Below are 22,496 nucleotides of genomic sequence, written 5' to 3'. Positions count from 1 at the left end.
AGAACTGGTTGTCTGTAACCTTAATAAATTATAAATTATTTATTTTAAGTCAACTTTTCTTGGTTTGAGAGATTAAAATTATTGACATTTTGGTACAGATGTTTCGGCAGTGGAAATCAACATTTAGAGTTGTATCGATCGCATCTGTAGGTATTATAAAAGTGATCGATGGTCGATAGAGTCTTGACCGACTTCGAGTACGGCAATCAGTAAACAGTGGCAAGTCAAATGTTTGTCTCCACCAGGGATATAGGTCATTAGGCGTCGATATAACAACCTTATACAATAACACAGTTTTAGCAAACTGTCCGCAAGGACAATCATAAAAAAGTTGTATTTTTGCCTATTAATTTCATGTTTCATTTCAAACGTAAACGATCATTTACGTACATCCAATTTATGTCTGTCCAAATGTTCGAATTTATAATCTTGATTTCTTTCTATTTTGTATCAAATTCAATCTTGGATAAAGCAAATCCAAATTAATAACTCAGATGAATCCGACTTTGAATTATAAGTTTTAGAATTAAAATTTTATGATTGAAGAACGATAGAACCACTGCAGACATATTTGTGTTCTAACAAATTTCCATTCCTTTCATGGTCTTATATAAAAGAGTGACAAAAATAAGTGTTAACACAAAATTCACGAAAGTGAAATAATTTGGTACGAAGTTAAACATTAAGGTATACTAGTATAATAGCACGAGAGCTCACGACCAAAACCATGTCTCATCGTTTTACGTCCAAAACTGTATAATACCGTTAGAGTAGATGAATCTGAACCCGGCTAAGTGGGCAGCATCGGCTAGAATCATCGCAGTTTTATGGGGGGGGGGGGGCATTTCTGCTACGTTAAAAAATAGGCAAACAGTTTTATCACAATATGTGCGATAGTAAAAATGTACATACTCGTAGGTTTGGTCATTTTATTACGAAAAAATTTGTTTTCAGACATTTTGCGCGTCACATGTGGCCGAAGCGCATTTTCAAAAATGTCAAAAAATTTACCCGACCTGTCTCATAGCAGCTTGGTTCATTTTTTTTAAATATTTTGTATGGCTGCCAGACTTATGAAAAAATCAGCAAAAGACCAAGACAAAGCCAACAGCCAAAAGCCAAGACCAAAAAGTCCAAAAACGAAGAGAACGTTTGGGAGTCGGGCGGTAACGTGCGGTGCTTGCTACGTCCCTATCCCTGGCTAGCTACAGCGCAAGCGTCCATCAGCTGTTCTGACTATAGCAACGGTTTCAACGACGCTCACTTTTCAATAAACACTATTTTTCAAACGTTATCCCAATTTCCTTTTGTCCAATTTATTAAAAATGTCCTTTAATTTTAGTTCGATGGTTTCGAGTGAGTTTGCGAGTTGCAGCTTATTCATTTGTATAACAGATGTAAATACGCCACAATACGATTTTTTTATAATTTCTGACTCGAAAAGTTGTCTGAAGTACACCTAATTTGTCTGATACAATTTTTTTCTGCATCCAGGCAAACTCTTCATGATGTAGAACAGTTTTCAGACAGAATGCTATGGAAAATATCGATAGAATTTTTCAACACGTTCAAAATGGTTTCAACACATAAGATGCTCACACTTTCTTCTGAAAAATGATTAATTCGCATCAACTGACCAATGTTCACTTGAAAACAAGATTTCCAGACAGTTTGCTATAGGTTTTTTTTGCCTCATTTTTAATTTTCTCAAATGGTGTCCTGGGTACGTGTGACGCTTGTGGAGTCTGAAAATTGTGTCTTCAGTAACTAAAATTTATCGTTCGACTACATTCTGAAAATCAGACAGATTACTATGAAACGGTTCGGTAAAATTTTTTGACATCTTGGAAAATGCGGTCATGTCAGACGTGACGTAGAAAATTTCTGAAATTAGTATTTTTGCAATCAGAATCACAAAATCTATCGATTTTATACAGTTTTCATCGTAAAACGATAAGGCAAAAATTTTGGTCGTGGGCTCTCTAACTATAATGATTTCAACTTACCTAGCACTAAATATAGTCGCCAATGCCATAAAGCACCCATCAGCAACTCGCGGTGTTCCAGTGAAGCACTTGTCTACCGTCCAGTCCAATAGCGGTCCAATATCGGGGTTGCGTTCCAAAAGCAACACGATTGTCTCGCGAGCCAGTTCGTAAATCTGTATGGACAATATAAAACATTAAAGAAAACAGTACATCAATTAAAATGTTTAACATTAGCAGATTATTTGAAATTTACTAATATTATAAATGCGAAAGATTAGATGGATGGATGGACGTTTGTTTGAACTATGAAACAAAGTTTCTCTATACTAACATTATGAAACAAATTAAATAATTACTAGCTTCTGTTCCCGACTTGTGTGGCCGGAATAAAAAAAAAACATCAGGATGAATAGTAGTACTGTGTGTTATTTGAAACTAGGTTCTATACCACCACGACCACACAGAAGACAGGCGTGCTGTGGAAGCAATTCCGCGTTTCGTCTGATGAGTGTGGTACCGGAGGCCTAATTTTAGTCCTCTTTCCCTTCCCACCCTCTTCTTATTAGGAAAGGATGGGAAGGGGAAGTGGATTTGGCGGAAGAGGGGACGCACAGGAGGGAGAAATATCCTCTTTCTGTACGTCCCCTTCTCCTTTGATTAAAGGTAGGCAACGCATCTGCATTTGCGGATGTCTATGGGCAACGGTCGCCTCGCTCTTTCGGCGAATCCAGGTGGCCGTTTGCTCTTTTACTACCGTTTGATATAAAAAAAAATACCCGTACCCAAATTTGAATAAGATATGTAGTACCATTACAGATTTATCGAGTAAATATGAGAATAAACCTATCTCCCGGAAACTCCGGTATATATGTGTTCGTAAAAACCGTGTTCTACATCTATGTATACCAAATATCGAGATAAAGAGAAAGAAAGAAAGAAAGTTTATTTATTAACACAAAAAAGATTAAACCAAAAAACAATAACCTTATACTAACATAAAATTACACATAATTAATCTGGATATTAAGTTACCATTTATGGTTCACTCTTCTGTTTACTCTTTCTGGAAATATCTTGTAACAAACATCCACAATTTCGCATTTGTTACATTAGTAAGATTTTAAACGTTTACGTTATTTTTCGAAATATTTTTCATGTGGGCAGGTATTGTAACTATTTTTAGGGCGTAAGCCCTCAATAACAGTTAATTCGACGAATTCAGGTGGCTGTTAGCTCTTTTGCCGTTTATTAAAAGAAAAAAAAAACATATTCGTTATTTTTAATAATATTGTTATATTACTAACATCAAAGAAAAAAATAATAATTTACGTCATTAGTGTATGAAAAATTCATAGAGATGTTTTTTACATTCACATTTTCTGCGAAAAAAGATATTTTTATATGTTTATTGTACATTTTCTTATAAGAGATGTTGAAAAAGCTTTTAAGTTATAACGAAAGGCAATATCAGTAGATGCCAGAAATAATGTTTTACAATTAACGCCTTTGATCTTACTTAATTTCAGTTGTAGGGATACATGAAATATCTTTAATACGTTTTTTCTTATGGGAAGATTTGTTTTTTACAAAAGTATGCGTATACATATATGCGTTTTGTAACCAATTATGGTTTATTTCAATATACAAGTGTACATATTATTTCACATATAGCAATCAGTTCACCTGATTTATAATAAGAAATGCTAACTAAAAGTATATACAAAGTCCTTTTATTATATACAGTTCTTGTTTTTTTATATATTTCTGACTTTTCTTTGCCTTTTGAGTTGCCTGGAATAGATCGTTTATAGTAATAAGGCCGCCTTTGTTCGATTTCCTGTGTTCATTAGATTTAATCATTTTTCTGAGCAAAAAAAAAGTTAAATAAATAATGAAACGTTCACAAACCTTATCGTTAGTAGAAGAGAGCATTTCACTGAGCCATGGATAGAGGGCGCCATCTTCAGCGAGCGCAGACGGGGCGAAGCACGGCCCGCAGCACACGAGCGCGCTCATCGCCTAACAATAATTATATTTACACATACAACATACATTATATTATATCGAATTTTAGTTCAGTGGGACTTAAAAGGCTTAAATAGTCCTACCACGAATATTAAAATTCTTATACAATTTTGACATAATTGAAGACTCGAAGGCGATTGTCACAAATATTCGTGCTAGGTCCACTGAACTAACCAAATGTATAAATCATTTTGCAGTTTATGTTAAAAATAAGTTTTTACCGCCAATATAGATAAGATGTACAGTTTTGTTACATGAAAGACTTACATAACTCAAAAGAGAGATATTTTCTAGCTTTAATGGACAGGGGAGAGTATGAACAGAAAAGGGACATTTCGTTACCGTGAGTGCGGATAGATTGAGCCTATCATCTGTGTCGTGAGCCTGCTGCGGCTGGGGCTGGGACGCCGGTGGCTGCGTCACCAGCGTGCCGAGGTGCTTCGCTAACGGCCCGCAACAGCTCGCGAACAGTGAGAACAGACCGCGGCACAATTCTTTCTTCATCAGAGTACCGTACATCTCGACTGAACAGATTAATATCACCAGTCAATTATACCTTAAACTATGTTAATAGTATAGGTAGTCACAATTTATGGTAGCCGTGTACTTAATTCTAACAGGAAATACCTGAAATATCTGGCTAATTATTCGTTAAGTGGTCCACCTTAGAGTAAGTTTTAAGTATGGGAAATGAAAATGCGGCAGTATGAATTATACTTTAGGGTTCCTACCAACGAAAAGAATTAGAAGTGCATTCAAAATGCTTATTATCTTACTAGGGAAGCTCTTGACAAGTTCAGTGACAAAGTCTGCGAAGGTAAGTCGTTGCTCGCGCGCTGCGGCCGCGTCCTTGTCCGTCTCCGCCTCCAGGCACTGGCGCACACCGTCCAGGTACTCAGTTATAGAGGAGTGAAGACCACCGCTCTCCAACGCAAATGTACTGCCACAAATAATAATCAACACTTTACTACTAGTCTAGTAGACTACAGTATTAAATTAACAATAAAAAAAAAGAAAAAAATAAATACTCCCAGTTATAACTTCATCAATTACAAATAGAATTGACATAAATAGGAAAATAATACCTAACTATTCACTGATCTAGTTGGAACTAAAATATTAGCGGTGGCGTTAGTGTCGCATTCCATGGGTACACTACTGGCACTTTTATCATTTTCATCTGCTGATCAAATCCAGAGTACATTTACCTGCTGGAAAACGTATTCCGCCTCGCAATAATGAGTAACATTTTGTTAAGGTGCAAGCGAAGCGCGTCTCGGCGACGTCGCCGCCGCATATTCTCTTGTTTGCGATCAACAGCTTCCCGCAAAATGGGCAAGAGCTCCTCGAACAAATCCCTGGATCAATAAAAATACTTTCATTACGTGGAATTAATGTTCTTTTTCCATAATCACTTTCTTTAATAAATCATCAATTAAATTTTGTAAACATGATAGATGTGTAATTTTATGAATTTCCAAGCTTATCTTCATGTACTATTAATGTTGTTATTTACTTAAGTGCATCTGGATTGATATGTCCGCAGGCTGAAACGGCGGCGTCGCGTACTTCTGGCACCTCGCAGCGCACCAGCGGCGCGGCTAGCTTGTGGAGCGAAGCAGGTGCGGCGTGCGCGCCCCGCGCCTCTCCCCCGCTGCGCTCGCTCAGCGAGTCCGGCGACGAACTAACGTCACAACAGTTTTAATAAATAATGCTATATGTGTAACCTGTACTGATAAATAAATCACTTTCAAGAAATTCATGACCGGAATCAATGAACATATCAACATAGATTACCAAGTGATATTTTTTAAGAAAAACTTATATTTGACAGAATCTTACTATAGTCTTATTGTTCAAGTCAGACTTTACAATTTTGAATTTGATAGTAAAGTAATTTAAACTGTCATTATGTCTCCAATAATGTAAAATGACATAACTATCCTCTGGTATATATATGAACTCTATGTATTCCTTTAAAAAATTACCAACACATCTTCTCAATATAGAGGAATGTTTCGAAAATTTTAAGCCACCAAATAATATTAGTATGTAAAACTTTATAATGTGACATGTCATTTATTTAAAGATATAGCTAAATTTGAGTACGTTAAGTGTAGTTGCTTTGTGTATACTTCCTTTGGCTGAAAATGTTAAAAAATCACAATATTGGTAGCTTACATCAAACTGTATAGGTCAGTATGTATGAAAACTTCATTTCTCACTTTATAGTTATCATATGAAAAAATCTGTACAAGTTACTCACATTATAATGAAAATTTCCATTGTCCTACCTCTTGGTAGAGATGGCATGAAGTATAGACTTTCATAAAATTTATTAGTAGCATTATAAAATGATTTATTTACGACATCAAACAACTAGTTTTCTACTGAAGGTAAGTCAATTTAGTAGGTTTTGAAATGAGACATTGTGATAATATAGATTTACAACATTCATAAAGGAAAACACAAGTTAAACGACAAAGGTATAGTCACATTTTCTGACAAAGGAAGACGAGTTAAGAGCACATATTACAAGTAGAAGCAAACAGCACAGAAACAACATTGAAAAAAACTGGCTATGTTAAAATTAATGGACTACATAAAATTGTTTTCGAACAATAAAAGCAATATGGAACAAATGTACAAAAAGCTTACGAAATCAAACAAAAACTGATAAGTTCCTTCAAGGACTAGGCTAAGTATATTCTAATAGCGAATAGACCATATTATTTTTGTACACTACAATGTATTTTAACAACATAATAATATAGCGCGAACAAAGAATAATTTAGACGTACCTTTTTAAGCTATTAAGATTTTTTATTAATTTTATTATAACCTTTATAAAACATACCGAACCTGTCATATCTAGTTAATTCATATGTTAAAGCCTAACAAATATTAAAAATTTCATTCATATATTAACCTTTATAACGCATATATTAATAAGAGACAACTAAAAGTATGTTCTCTCTATTTCCTTTGTATTTTCACTAAGTAAATGCCTTTCACACACTTTTATAGCGGTTATCTTAAAACATTAAATATTACCGTTTCACAAACTTCTACATCAAACTTTAAATTCTGGTCCACATCATGGGATGGTGAGATTTAGCTCTTTATAATATTTTTTGAAAGCTAATAAAATAAATAACAAAATCTAATATGTCTAGTACTCACACACTCATACACGGACACGCAAATACCGAAACTCGTATACTTAAGCGTAAGTCTCAGTAGTTCCAACTTTAGTATGTTAAATAATAGGAATATTATAAAATGGTCTCTTAAAAAATTTGTTAGTTTAACGTAGACTTAATTTATTCATCCATTTTTCCCATAGCATATACACAACTACACATTCCAAGTTATATGAGAGTTTAGCAAACAAATACTATACGTTCGTAGGAAAACACATTCAAATGGAAAGATTGATCACAACGATATTTTTTAACAGGACCTAAAGATATAAAAATGTATAGAGCGAAACAAAATATTTTTAGTCTGGTTGCAGCAGTATGATCAATCTTTCAATTTCAAATTAACACGTATATAGTAATCCACAAATTCAAAATTGACAATTATTGGCCATACATTTTGTCATTCACAAATATGAAAACATTTAAATTATGCGACTACAATGTGAGAGCGCGCACATTAAATGATAATGCCTTTGCAAGTGTCGATGTCTGTGTGAAGTAAACACGTCGACAGAGCACAGCCTACCAGCTATTGGCGATCAAACAGTTCTGGTCGTAATGACGATTATACAATGATGGATTCTAGCTGTGCACATTACCTACGCGTGATGTGATGGATGACAACGGAACAGTGGAGTTCGTATAGGATCTTTTAAACTACCGCAGAACCGACAATGTATGTGATGTCGATTCCATCGGAAAGTCCACAAAGAGTCTGCGACGACAGATGAAAACGGCACAGATTCATGCCCCGATATGTTAAGACAACGATGAGGATAAGCGAGATGGTACCAATAGGACAGAAACGATGGTATGATAATCAAATGCGACGTGCACATAGCGATTGACGATGCGATTGGCGATACAATTGGCGATGCGTTTGGCGATGCGAATGGCGATTGGATCGGCCACCTCGTCCGCTTGTGATGCCTGTGCGCTCGGGCATAGCTGAGGGGCAGCGTGAAGAAGCCGCCGGTGGCGTTGAGGCTCTCGCTGGAGCCGGTCAGCGCGGCCGGCCCGACCCACCCCTCCGGCTCCGCGTGGCTGGACAGAGGTCACGGTGCGCCATATTGCCTTCACACTCTTACACTCAACGACACACTGACGACGCAATCTCATACCGATTGCTGCGCTCTAACTATAATGTATGTCCGTCTCCGCCTTACTCTATTTTCATATAACATTATATTATAATCAATATATTAAACACACAATCGACTCGAATGTTAGAATTCGGACTATTTGGTCAGTATCGCGTCTCACAGTAGTTAATATTGTAAACTTCTATTACGATGACAGAGATTTTTAATTGAGTGTGGGTCTGGTTATCAAATTATACCCAAGTATTTACGGTACATTTATGTCACCGTAGATAATAGAAGCTCAGAATACAAATCTTAAATGATTCCATAGTTACTATGTTAGAGATATATGCAGATTATTCAGACGTTCAAGACGTAACAAACGCATGCGACGTTTCACATAGTTATATTTCAGAAGGTGTTTCTTATTATTAATATCATTTATTAACTAATATCTATTAATCTTTAAAATGCAAACGAGTTTAATACTCATACAAGTGACAGCAAAATAAGATCTCTACTCCTTTCAGCTCAACAAATTAATTTTAAAATACTATACAAATAAATACTTTAATGCCAATCAAAAAATATTCCAACATATTATTACTTGTTAAGCCAATCAAAATATTTATATGATAGTGTTCATTTTGTTAAAAATTGTTTATTTTATTGAACGTGACAGAAATATTTAGACATCATTCATTTTTTAAAGATGGAAATCGACATAAACTATTGTCAGTTGTTACGAAATAATCAAAAAATATCTTTTCAGTTTGATTTCAGAGATCGAATATTGAGTTCAAAGGTAAAAATTACATTATTAATAAATCCGTCACACTCAATGTTAATGATGTCATAAGTGTTTTTGTATCTTTATAACATTTGACTTACCTGAGACTCAAATCTGGACTAGCACATCGTATGACAGGACTGGGCACGGCCGGGACAACTAGGTATGCCATTGTCATGTAATACTTCCACACCTAGTAGCAGCAATTCATTAATATTTAAAAAAAACAATAAAACAACACTAGTTATTTATTAAAATAAATCTAAAAAGTAAACTAACACTTTAAGATAAAATATAACACAAATGAAACCTCACTCGGAAAAATCGGTTCAGTCGTTTAAGCTCTAGGAAGTCATAATTAAATTTACATACATACAATCTTACATACATACATCCCCTTGTCAGTTAATAAACAAAATAGATCAGTTTACGAGAGAATTCATTATAAAAATAATTTAGAAATTAGTACTCACCTGCATATATCCATCCCTTTCTTTCTCAGGTTTTCTGGGTAAAGCGGGACTGCGTGAGAGCAACGATGCGCGATTATCACTGACTGGTCTGTAACAAATATTTGATAATTTATATTAAAATAAGTAGATACATTCGGTTAAACCAGGGATCCCCAAACTATTTTGGACAAGTGACCCCCTTTTCCAAAACGAACCGTCACCACAGAGCCCCATGGCCAAATTACCTACTTTTAAGATCAATCATTATTATTATTCCACATATTTATTTATTTCCTGATTTGATACATTTTTCTTAATATAAACTAACAAAAAATATTTAAAAAAAATATAAAAAATCTAGATACGTCGGCAGCGGAGCCTTGGGCCCAAGCTACCGGCGGTTAGGCCTCCAGAGACAGAAACCTCCTCACAATACGTGCCGTGCTCAGGAGTACCGCCTTCTGTGCCTGGCCCTTCACCCACTTACCGAGCGAGAGCCTCTCTAGGTGGTGATCGAGGCTCTTCGCAATTAATCCGTTCACGGATAGCACTATCGGTACGATAATTGTTGACTCCATATGCCACATGGCTGTAATCTCGTGCGCGAGATCCAAATATTTTGACATGTTGTCTGTCTCTGCCTACACGAGATTACAGTCATGAGGAATACTTACGTCAACAATTATCGTACGTCTCGCAGATCGATCTATTATCACGATATCAGGCTTATTGGCTACAATAGTCCTGTCCGTGATAATAGATCGATCCCAGTAGAGCGTGATATGACCATCATCGAGAACTGGCTCCGGTGTGTATTTGTAGTACGGCACCTCCGAAGCGATCAGACCATACTTCAGAGTAAGTTGTTGATGGATTATCCTGGCTACTAGGTTGTGTCTGTGCAAGTACTGAAGTTAGCAAGGCGAGAACAACCGGAAGTGACATGTCTGAGGGACTCGCCAGGGCAGTGGCACAAACGACAGACATCCAGCGTGCCGTCCTTCATAATGTACTTCCGGTAGTTGTTCGTCTTGATAACTTCGTCCATAATTGCACAGAGAAAGCCCTCGGTTTCCCCAAAGAGGTCACCGAAACGTAGCCAGTTCACAGAGGCAGGCTGGTCTACATCAGGCCCATGCAGAGCCCGATAAAACCTGCCGTGTAACTCCTTGCTCTTCCATATATCTAAACGCTCGGAGGTGCTCAACACTGGGTGTTTACGCCAGTTCTCGTTATTAAGAGAGAGCGGGGTGAGCCCCTTGTCTACCGACACCACATCTCGATGTATCCCCTCATCGATTTTCAGGAAATACTCCCGTAGATTGTATACCTCACGGTTATGCATGTCCTTAGCATTGAGGAGGCCTCGGCCACCACATTTCCGTGGGATATACAATCTCATAACCGACGATCGTTGGTGATGCATCCGATGTGTGGTCAGCATGCAACGGACCCTTCGGTCCAAGACATCCAGCTCTGTTTGAGTCCACCTTAGTATACCAAAGGAGTAAGTTAACGAGGGCATAACCCAGCAGTTAAAAGTGCGAAACTTGTTACCACCTGATAGAAGACTATTTAGGACTTTTCTCAGGCGACCAAAGAATCGTGCTTTTATCAGATGTTTTACATCCTCATCAATAATACCCAACGACTGTGATATACCAAGGTCACCTTCGGAGAGGGATCTGAAGGATATACTTTTGGTGAGTTGTAGCCCATCAGAGCTTGCAACTCACCCTCGCTGTACATACATGACCGCACACTTTTCGACACCAAACTCCATCCCGATGGAACTACAGAACTTTTCAGTTATTTTGAGCAGTTCCACTAGGTCGGTCTTTTTCGATGCGACAAGCTTGAGGTCATCCATGTATAGAAGATGAGATATGACTTCACCCCCTCTACGAAGCTAAAAGCCCAGCCTTGATTCGTTTAGCAATGTGCTTAAAGGATTCAAGGCCAGGCAGAACCACAACGGACTCAAGCTGTCACCCTGGAAAATCCCCCGCTCAATCTTTATAAGTCCGTTCGAAATAGGCGCTGCATTACTACGTAAAGAGAGTCTAGTAACCCACTGCCGCATACATGAACTGAGGAAAGTACATAGAGTTACATCAACTTTGTATAGCTCTAGTACTCTCCTCAACTACGAGTGCGGCACCGAGTCATAGGCCTTTTTATAATCGACCCAGGCTGTGCAGAGGTTTTTCCTATTTCGACGGACCTGTTGGCTGATGGTCATATCTATGAGGAGTAGTTCCTTCGTACCACGGGACCCAGATCTACATCCATTTTGAGTTTTGGCCAAAAGATCTTTGAGATGCTTTGTTAATTTTGAGCTCAAAATGGATGTAAGCAACTTATATAATGTTGGTAAATAAGTAATGGGTCTACAGTTCTTAGCTTCAGTGGTACAACCGGACTTGAACAAAAGGTGGGTGACCCATGTGGTCATAAAGGTTGGAAGACTGCCCAGGTCGATGGCAGCCTGGAATTGAGCTGCCAGACAGAAATGCGAGCTCTTGAACCATTTGATCCAGAAATCGGGCAATCCATCAGGCCCACGACTTTTCCAGTTATGAACCGAACGGATTGCACAACTCACGTCAGTTCTATAGTAACAGGATCCATAACTGGCATCTGTTCACATCCCTGCCCGACAGCTTCAACCCAGTCTGATTCTGTATGATTGACAGGCACCGACCATATCCCACGCCAAAAATTGTTTAAATCGTCTGGATATGGGAGTTGCCTGTCATTCACACTTACACTAGCTTGTTCCCAGCCTCTATAAACGCCCTTTTGATCACTTTGGAAGCGGCGATTAAGAACAAATCTGTCCGCTCGTTTTTGTACTGCGTATGCGGTTCGCCCAAGCGCAGATCTTCTGCTTATAAAAGTCTATGCGTTCCGTGACTCTAAGTATGTAATTATTGGGACTAATATTAGTCCCGGAAAATGCCTGGGTCACAAAACGCATAACTTTCGTCCGAGTGTTCCCAGCACGGAAGTTTAGTAGTTTGGCTATTAAAGTCCGCGAGGTGTTAATGCGACGTTCAATTCTGGCTTGCCAGGCTGGTATGCTATAGGTGTGTGGTACCGTTTGGGTATTTTTGATATTAAATTTGACACCTACCATACGACACACTGCGACAGCCCCGCAATACAGAATAGAGTGTGTTTCTGTTAAGCTACTTCTAGCATCAAAATACTGCGCTAGTAGTGCGTTCATTTGATTTCCAATAGCCAAACTACCCCTATGGACAGGCAAACGCGGTAACCGCGATCTACTTAATGTAGGGACATCTTTAAATTCCTTAATGGCCTCCTCCAAAGTTCTCCTCATGTGCTCATTATCCTGGCTACTTACGTTCTCAGCCATAGCATCACTTGTGCCTACGTTTAACGGTGCTATTGCTGACTGGCTAAACAGTCAACGTTTAGCGGCACCGTAGGTGCAGACTCCGTGTCGCTAAAGCTAGAACGTATTTCAGTGCGTAGATGGCCAAGAACGGAGTCATCCAGCCGACGCGACCGCAGTATGACCCGCACTTGATCCGATAAGCGCTGAGCCGTGACGGCGGTATTGTGAGGTTTGTTTCCAGCTCTGTCGCCTGATAATACGCGCGCATGACACTCTCGCTTAGTTCTGAAGTCCATCTCATGCGGCGCACTACACCGCCGGTGGCGAGGGCAGGGTGCGGGATGCGTCCCGCAGGCCCCGAGCCCGAGCGTGCCGACGGTGGCAGTCCACGGCCCCGCACGGGTGGACGGCGCTGGCTCCTTCTCACTAGCGGTCGGGGACTCATCTTCATCCGACGTTGATGGTATTATGCCCAGCGAGGTGAGCGCAGCAGGTCTTAGACGTGCGCATCTCCGACACGGCTCATTTTGTCCTCTGAATTATGGTTCCTGTATCTTCATTCTATGGTTTTTTGTTGTAAATATTGATGTATTCTCTTTTGACATGTTATGTTTCATACATATGATCCGGTTTTTACAAGTTTTTTGATGTTGCACGTTTTAGTATTGCTTTATATAGTTCACAAATGATTTAAATCATTTTTGAAAATGTTCCTGTATTTGTTTTCCTGTATATTGAATTTAAATCAAATTTTAAAATTTTACATTAAAAATTCAGTGACATTTTTAGTGACGGCCGCTGTCATTATTATTATTATTACTATGATTATTAATTCTGACTTAGGTCAATAGAAGAAGACAGAGTGAGAATTAGTAATGCTTTAAATTGGGAATCCCTGGGTTAAACTGTAGGTTCAAATAAGTAAATTAAACAATTCAAAAAATCTCTGTGTCTAACTAAATCAATCCATTCGTTTAGGAAAATATATTTACTATCCTATCAATCAAGTTAAATTACAACAATTATTGGTCATACAAGGTCTGTTTTATAATCGGTTTTCAATCAGCTGCATTTTTAATCGACATCAATCTTCGGTCCGTGTATGGCGAATGTATTGATTGTTAGAAACAGTTATTGTATAGCATCCCTTATTGTATTCAATTTACTTACGCTGGTTCTATAATGGTGTAGAGTGCATGTATTCTAGCGTGCAGTATTGGCCAAGCCTGAAGTACGGTGGCCGGACAACGAGAAGGGACACGACTTCGCTCCAATAGGCCATACAAAATTACCTAGAAAATAATATTTTATTTAATATAAACACACACGACTATTTTGCATTCTATAAGATTCATTAGGAATTAAAGAAAACTAGACTTCATCTGTGTGGAATAAAAAAAAAACTAGCCTATTTGTTCTTCCAGACTATGTTCTACATCTGTCTCAAATATCATAGACATCCTTTAAGCTGTTCTAAAGATACCCAGTAACAAACAAACATCCATACAAACTTTCATATTCATAATATTAAGTAAGTAAATATAATACAATTTCAAATTGTATCATTTATTTAAGAGTGGTTCCACTGATATAATTGAAGCTCACCTCCCAGGGATCAGCTCCGTTAGTAGAACTGGAACTCCAGCTGTTCTTAGTCGATGTATCATCATGTTGTATACCTGTAAAAAACATACAAATTTAAATAACTCATATCTATCTATATATATAAAAGAAAGTCGCGTTAGTTACACTATTTATAACTCAAGAACGGCTGAATCGATTTGACTGAAAATTGGTGGGCAGGTAGCTTAGAACCAGGAAACGGACATAGGATAATTTTTACCCCGTTTTCTATTTTTTATTCCGCGCGGACGGAGTCGCGGGTAAAAGCTAGTAACTCATACATAAATAAGAAGCATATTTAAGGAACTTTATATGTATAGGCATCTTGATATTCCATTATGATTCTTAAGCATCACAAAAGCATTGGAACATTTTAAACTAACGCCATCTATATTCAAATCAAAGACACCATCTTATGTATTTTATTTTCATCATCATCAGCTCACTATATGTCTCCACCGAGGGGCTAGGAGTCGCCCCAAGTTAAGGATGACTAGGACATAGTCAACCACAGGCAAGTGCGGGTTGACTTCACACATATATCATTGAATTTCTTCTCAGATATTTGCAGATTGCGTCACGATGGTTTCCTTCATCGTAAGAAAGTCGGATAAATGTACATATGTAAATCGAAAAACATAGTAGTATATGGTGGGATTCGAACCCAGGACCTGCAGATTGAAAATCAATTTTGAAGTTATTTAACTTAATTCCTAGTTAAGTTACCGGCAGTCCATACGGCGTGGCTACGCTCCGCTATCCACACGAGGTCCGGCTGACCCGCGGCTAGTATCGCTTGCTTCTCAGCAGGAGGCAACAGCGGTAGACATTTTTCAGCAAAATACGGCACATGCGCGTCCGCAGCGTCGATTAAAGCCGGCTCTTCACGTGTTAGTTGTAGCTTATCGAGTAAATACTTTATTTCCCTAATAAAATAAATATATATGTTACTAGCAGCAGTATCTCAGCGACTTTAGTGATTCAGTGTGGGACTCAATTTGTGATTTATATTGTAACATCCGCGTACTTAAATTGTAATATCAAAGTTTAATAGTAAATTCTTCGCTTGCAAACCAATTTCATTTAATCCACTCGAAGTACACACTCCATTAAGTCCACTTCGAAGTAGTCTATCTTCAACAATTTTATGAAAATAAGGACACTAAAAATCATTTAATATGGTTATATTATGCAGAAAGATAATTATCACATAAACAAAAAAGTATGTTGAATGTATGATGGCTGACAAATATAGAAGAAGACTGAAGAAAGTATGGATGGATTGTGTAAAAGAGTATATATTTAAGAAGGGAGTGAATTCAGATACGACGGCTGATAGAGATGCATAGAGAGAAGATCAACGAGTACTATGCCGACCCCAGTAAGGATAAGAACAAGTTGATGATGAAAGACATGAAAAACCATTGCATATATATCGTTTAAACAAGAAACAGCTGAACCTTTACCTCAGTATATGTACAGCCAATCTCCTAGGATATGACTTGCATTGACACAGCATGACCAGACCTAGAGCCTCCGCACCTCTGAGCACAGACACCAGTGGCTCGTGCTTTATGGGTGTCGCGGGCACGGTCACCACAGGCTCTCCGTTCTTCCAGCTTGTTATCAACTGGAGCAGCATACGTAGACCATTCTCAACCAACTGAGGTGTAGTATCCTGAAATGTCGCGTTTAAAAAATGACAAAGATATAATATATAGTATGTCAAACTTATATGACCCGGTAAACGTATGTTAATTCACGGTTAAGTAAAATGGCACAAAATTCTTCTTCACTGTCAGTCTTGTGGTTCATTATACACTTTACAATTTGATCCAATTTTATTAAATACAATGTATTTAGTTATTACTTGACATAAAGTAAAAAATACCTGTACATCCTTGGCGAGGAACTGCGTGAAGCCAGCGAGCACGTCCTGCCTCCACTCCGGAAAGTCAACGATCAGGGTCTGGAGGCTCTGAAAGGACAGACCCCGGAGTTCCTCATCCATGTGCACCGTCAGTCGGCACAGCAAGTCTACCAGCTCACTAGAACTCATACCCTCGGGGATAAGCCTACATGGAGAAACGAAATGTTAAAAAAAAAATTAATACTTTTTTTTCTTTCTTTACTCATATTTAGTGACAATGTTTTCATTTAATAATTAAAATAAGTTTGTTTAAATTCATTACTTTGCACTAAATTGTGAATACTTACCGTGGGATTGCAGCAACACAAGTCCTGAACAAATCAATCCTAGGCTTCCTCTCGCCCGTATTTATTTCTTGTTCTTTGGTAACATTCTGTGTATTTGTCAACATCAATGGCCTGCCGTAGTGGGCATCCAATGCTCTCAATATCTCCACCAGCACACGTCGGACGTACGGAAAGTAAGCACTCATACCAATAGACCTTGCCGTTTCATCGGTCAACATTTTATTCAAAAAAGTCTTTTTAACTCTCAAAGTGTTACCAGATGGCAAAGTGCCCGAGGTCCGTGGCATTGGTGGTTCACCTTCTTTCTGTTGAAGGCTATCAGCGACGACCAAAAACGCTCGAAGACCGATTGACATTCTTTCAGGTGTCATAATTATCTTGATCGGTCTTCCCACCATAAGTAGATCAAATACTATTTCTCTCATAGCGAAATCTAATCGTTCCTGGGCTATGAACTGAATGATCTTGACGAATATATTCAAGGGAGTGTCCCGAGGTACCACACCTTTGGAACCCTTCGGGAACAGAGAGTTGACAATGCTCTGCAGACGGGAATGTGTGGCCGAGTTGCTCTCACACTTGATTCTTATCATGTACACCCAAAGCAGACGGTATAGTGCTTCTGGAATATTAAAAAAAAAATAGAAACGTTAAAACGGGTATATTAATAGATTTAGTTCAAAAGCAAGCTTGAAATTTCTCATGAATAAGTAGGAAATGACTACAAATTTTCTAATATAAAACAGATACGTTCACAGCTTTTCAAGCCAAAGATAATTCAACCGTGTCTCAGAGGGGGCACCGCCATGCCTCCAGATATAATGTAATTGATATTTTAACTCACCTAGTGCCACTCTGCACATCTTCGGATCCCTATTCTTGAGATGTGAGAGACACATGGCGAGAAAGCAATGCCAATTCGCTAAGAAGAACTGCTTCTGTGAGACGCAGAGTAGACAGGTGACGAGAGGGAACAACGCCAAACGATGCTTAGACTTTGTGCTCGCATCTAAAGTGTGACTGTACAGCATCTCGACAAAGTTCTTCAAGCATGGGACATTCACTTCGTTTTTCACCGTCTGTAATAATCAAAAAATATCTGTAGGGTGTAATTCTATTAAAGAAATACATATTGTATTATACTAATATTGCAAAAACGTATTGAATAAACTGAGATATGTATGGATCTAACCGTGGAGATACCAAATATAGATATGAACTTACCGCAGCCACCGGTACTAATATCTCAACAAAAAGTCCAGCTAGCGCATGTCTTATATCTTTATCCTTCACCTCAAGGAAGTATTGGGCACATTCTTGCAGAAATTGAAATGATGCCTCGAATTCTTCAATGGGCACCATCTTCACTCGGAAGAACTTCATGCCCATCAGTAAAGATATTATGCTTTGTGTCGAATGCGGTGATGGTTCGCGGGACTTCAGATCCTGTTAAAATAGTCATAAAGATATCATCTGGGAAAATATCGCAATACGTTAATGCTACTATGATTTTTACAATCAAAGTTCACTCGCAGTTTGAGTCTGTAGCAGTGAATGTGTTAAAGACGATTTTTCATATTTTAGGTCTTAATATCTGTAATATATTACAAAAGCGAACATTTTATTACATTATAGTTATGAATTGTGCTAACATTCATGTAATAATCGTAATAAAATGCCAGGTATATGCTAATAGGCATTCACGGATATAAACATATGACTGATATTGGTACAGAACAATCGCCCTAATAACCTTAGCAAAGGTAACAGAAATAACAGATTTTACCTTTATAATTATACCTTTTACCTTTATAATACCTTAAGATACTATGTACATTTTAGCAGTACCATAATTTAATTAAAATGTACATATATATAGGAGTATGCTTGTGTATGATGTGTTATAAATTAATTGTATAAATATTGACCTTGAGTTCGGCTGTGAATCGTTTGCGCACGGAGGAGAAGCGTGACTGCGCCAGGACGCCGATCACTTCAGCGTACAGATCAGCAATTATATGTACGTTCGCCGCGTTTGGGTTCGATTGGAGCCTAAAAATTGAACATTTAGATGAAATCATTGCTAGATTGTATGAACAAAACCAAAAAATATTAGTAGTACTATACAACAAATGAAGTGTCATTCAATTTATATATCAGTTATTTATGTTTAAACAAATAAATGAATATATCTTTTTTATTTAACTCACCCTTCTTTATAATTGAATCGTTTGAAAGCCAGTGTTTCAATGTAATGCACTAGATCTTCGTGTCCCGGATGGAAGGGCAGTTGACGTAACACTTCTATCAGAGCAAGACAGAAGAGGAACTCTACGGCAAGATCTCGTCTCTCCGCTTGCAACTCCTCGCAGCTACGTTCAGTCGTCTCCGTGCCGGCACCACTGCCCGCTACTATGTAGATTATGCTGCTAAAATATTTTAAAGAAACATTAAAACAAACTATATAAATGCAATTTGATAAATAATGTACTAGGGGTAAGAATAGACAATCACAATTTAACATGTATTGAATGTAAGGGATAAAAAATTAAAAATAGAATATTAAAGCTTGAACTTAATACGTTAAAAGAAAGAATATGTCAGTTTTTACCAATAAAATGTTAATAGAATAGTAACACAACACAATATTTAGAATAACGGGGTTATGAAACAATTTTTGGAAACAAATAATTTAATCATAGGAAATGAGACAAATCAGAAAGCACGCGGGCATTTAAAAAACTATATATTTATTGTAATTTTATAAATTGTTAGAATCAAATGAAAGCTCCAGATAATAAAATAACTAGATGTCAAGAACACAGAAACTACTGGCAGTCAATGCTTGAAACATTTTTTGGGTATCATCTCTTATATTGATTTTCTTGGTGATATGAAAAAAAAAACATGACTTTAGTTACCAATTGTTATAAATTTGGAACTATTTAAATAACAAAACTTTCTTATCTTATATCAGAGTCATTGTTGCTATTCATATGGAAAATTAGATTACAATCTTTCTAGGCATATGCCTTAGTTAAAAATTTGCATGTGAATATATTAACTTACCTTTTGTTACGTGAATCATGCTGTGGCTTTTTTGCTTGTTCACTGAGCTGCGGTGAATCAGCCATTTGACGTTCAAGCCAGCCAAACAAGGCCCGAAGTAAAGAAGGTAGGCAGTGCTCAGCGACAGTGCCAAATGCTGATAGAATCTGGTCCAGTTGTGGATCTTCACCACGTTGAAGAGTTTTGTTCAAAGGCTTCTCCTTAAAAAATATGTTAGAGCTACAGTACTTTTAAAGTTTCAGTTATGGTATTCCTGTGTCAAATGAAATGCTTGTTACTCTATTATTGTATACAACGTATTATAAGTCAAGTACACACCAGTGGTTCAGCCATCACTGCTTCCATTTTCCTCTCAGCTTGAACTGTGAATTCGGTAAATAAAAGCCTCATGACATACTCTCCCGGACGTAGGTCCATATCTGTGGGTGGTATAATGGGGCCTTTGTGTGGACCCCATGGTAGCATTGAGCCTGAAATAAAAAAAATGTTAGAAATTTACGCTGCATGAACCAAGATAAATTGAAAGAATTATTTTACAATTGCAGGTGAAGCGCTGTCAATGTGATATTTATACAAAATTTTCACCAAAAATGAATTCTACACCATTTGTATATTTTAATTTACTGAGGCAGTGATATCTCATCATTGAAATGTCAAAAATGTTAAGATATTATTTAAAATCAATTTTAATGAATTTAATTCCTTGCAAAAAACTTTACAAACTACAATACTATAAGCAAGGCTGGATGAGTTTGAATGGGTTATACAGACCTTCACATTTATGAAAAGTCTGAATGCATATGGTTCATAACAAATCATCACAAACAAAGAAAGTAAAACAACAATTTCTTGAAAATGTATTATTCAAGATATTAATCATAATTTTGTGTTTATCCATATTTTATAATAATATTATTTTCTTTGGTTATATCGAATCATAGTTAATACAATAGCTATTGATAGTAAAAGAAATATAACTGTACAACTCCACTGCTGTGACCCTTGTATTAACACTTACTGTGGTGTTTTATGACATATGATGGTAATTATTAAATGAATACCTCTGGTAGATATGATTGTTGCCAGTGAATTGCCGACATTTCTCCAGTCGTTGGCAGTGAGTGTTGGTGCGGACCTGTCCTGAGAGGCGTGAGCGTCTGAGATACTGGTGTCGGCGCTGAAGGGCATCGGAGCTTCACCGTCATGGGGTCTTTGTTCCGATATCACACTGCCTTCGGACTCGGCCTCGCTCGACACCATTGATGATGGAGTTTCCTCCATTCCTTCATATAAATGTACAAAACTTTATTGATAAAATTCGTAACAACTCTTACTGGTTATTAATACAAAGCTCCATTTCTCTCGTGTAAAGGCAATTGCTCAAAAATAGCAGGTTAGCAGGTGTTTTAGAAGATGCTCAGTACTGTGCCGACCCTCCATAAGGAAAAGGTGGTTGGACTATGATCATGTATGTATGATGTCAACATATTTTTAATGAATATCAAGAAAGCAGCTAACCAGTATAAGCAGATGCTAAAGGCCCAAAGATGCATTGCAAACTAAAGAAAAGGATAATCTCTATATATTTCTATTTCAAATATTTGGTAAGTTGTGAATTAATTACCAGTTGCATCTTCTGTATGAGTATCAGGGGGGGCAGCATTCATCATGTCAGATACATCAAATGTTATCATGTTTCTCTTCAGGGTTGTTACTGCTGCTATAAGGCTGATGAATAAAACAATTAAATGTGGCATATATAGTACCATAAATATTATTACAGTTCGGATTAAGTTACAAGTTTTTATAATTTTTATTCACTTTTAAATTTAACCAGATGTTAGTCTTGGTTACAACAAAAAAATACAGGACTTCCCATAATAGTCTTGTAAACTTTAATGTGAAATTTAAGAAATGTGTGTCTGAAATATTTTACAATTTTTATAGAATTTTTTTAAAGGCTATTTGTCAGTATAAATACAACAAGAAACCAAAAGGATTTACAAAGAAAAATATAAAATAAAGAAATGATTTATACTAATATATTTATAACCTAGTGACTTATGTAAAATTTTATAATTTATATAAATCAATACATGTATACAAGTGAAGCTGGGATCAATCACTCACTAGTAAAAGATAATTGTGTTGACCGGCCAAGTATTTATTGAGTTGTCATCTTATTTTAGATATGGAATATTTAAATTTTCCCAAGATCAAAGGATGTATGTTAATGTTTGGTAGAAAAATATGGTAGAAAAATGTACACATATATTAAAATGAATCTCTATTTCGCTTGGTCATCCACCAAGGGAAATAGAGATTACATGTAAATAGAGAGTAATCATAGGACATATATCATCGGACATAAATGGAAGGAACAATTTCACTAATATTTTCGTTGTAATTATTATTGTCAGCTGAAGATTCTTATGAAAGAAAAGATTTTAAAAGTTAATGAAGACAATGTCCTCCGTCGGGTCAGCTAGTCCTTAATGAAAATAATTTCCAAAAATGCTTGTGTGGTAGAACTTCTAGTTGTAGAAATGTAATGAAAACAATAATTATAATGTTTGTCTACAATATGAACTTCCATATTTTCTATAGAAAATAACTGAAATATTGCTATGTACAGATTTTCAAAACAATCGTCTGATATACATTTTACTATTCCAACAAAAGA

The 22,496-nt window shown here is 37.1% G+C and overlaps 1 protein-coding gene across 1 annotated transcript in view; it reads right to left on the bottom strand.

The window, feature by feature from the left end:
• The window catches only part of LOC106715084 (protein furry-like), a 28,883-nt gene that overhangs the window by 5,156 nt on the left and 1,231 nt on the right, over positions 1-22,496 (bottom strand). The window contains exons 2-24 of the mRNA XM_045686084.1: positions 21,438-21,541; positions 20,875-21,096; positions 20,132-20,283; positions 19,814-20,013; positions 18,955-19,173; positions 18,673-18,796; positions 17,969-18,190; positions 17,589-17,823; positions 16,745-17,366; positions 16,419-16,602; positions 15,994-16,205; positions 15,254-15,453; positions 14,510-14,583; positions 14,075-14,196; positions 9,562-9,649; positions 9,190-9,281; positions 8,129-8,260; positions 5,530-5,697; positions 5,222-5,371; positions 4,790-4,953; positions 4,356-4,537; positions 3,897-4,007; positions 2,007-2,161 (exon numbers count right to left, since the gene is read on the bottom strand). Of these exons, the coding sequence (XP_045542040.1) occupies positions 2,007-2,161; positions 3,897-4,007; positions 4,356-4,537; positions 4,790-4,953; positions 5,222-5,371; positions 5,530-5,697; positions 8,129-8,260; positions 9,190-9,281; positions 9,562-9,649; positions 14,075-14,196; positions 14,510-14,583; positions 15,254-15,453; positions 15,994-16,205; positions 16,419-16,602; positions 16,745-17,366; positions 17,589-17,823; positions 17,969-18,190; positions 18,673-18,796; positions 18,955-19,173; positions 19,814-20,013; positions 20,132-20,283; positions 20,875-21,096; positions 21,438-21,507 (4,100 nt within the window). The 5' untranslated portion in view covers positions 21,508-21,541. The remainder of the gene's footprint in view (positions 1-2,006; positions 2,162-3,896; positions 4,008-4,355; positions 4,538-4,789; positions 4,954-5,221; positions 5,372-5,529; positions 5,698-8,128; positions 8,261-9,189; positions 9,282-9,561; positions 9,650-14,074; positions 14,197-14,509; positions 14,584-15,253; positions 15,454-15,993; positions 16,206-16,418; positions 16,603-16,744; positions 17,367-17,588; positions 17,824-17,968; positions 18,191-18,672; positions 18,797-18,954; positions 19,174-19,813; positions 20,014-20,131; positions 20,284-20,874; positions 21,097-21,437; positions 21,542-22,496) is intronic.

This window comes from Papilio machaon, chromosome Z (genome assembly GCF_912999745.1).
Source record: "Papilio machaon chromosome Z, ilPapMach1.1, whole genome shotgun sequence".
NCBI lineage: Eukaryota > Metazoa > Arthropoda > Insecta > Lepidoptera > Papilionidae > Papilio > Papilio machaon.
Note: the sequence above shows the minus strand (reverse complement) of the source record. Positions and strands in the feature narration are given on the sequence as shown.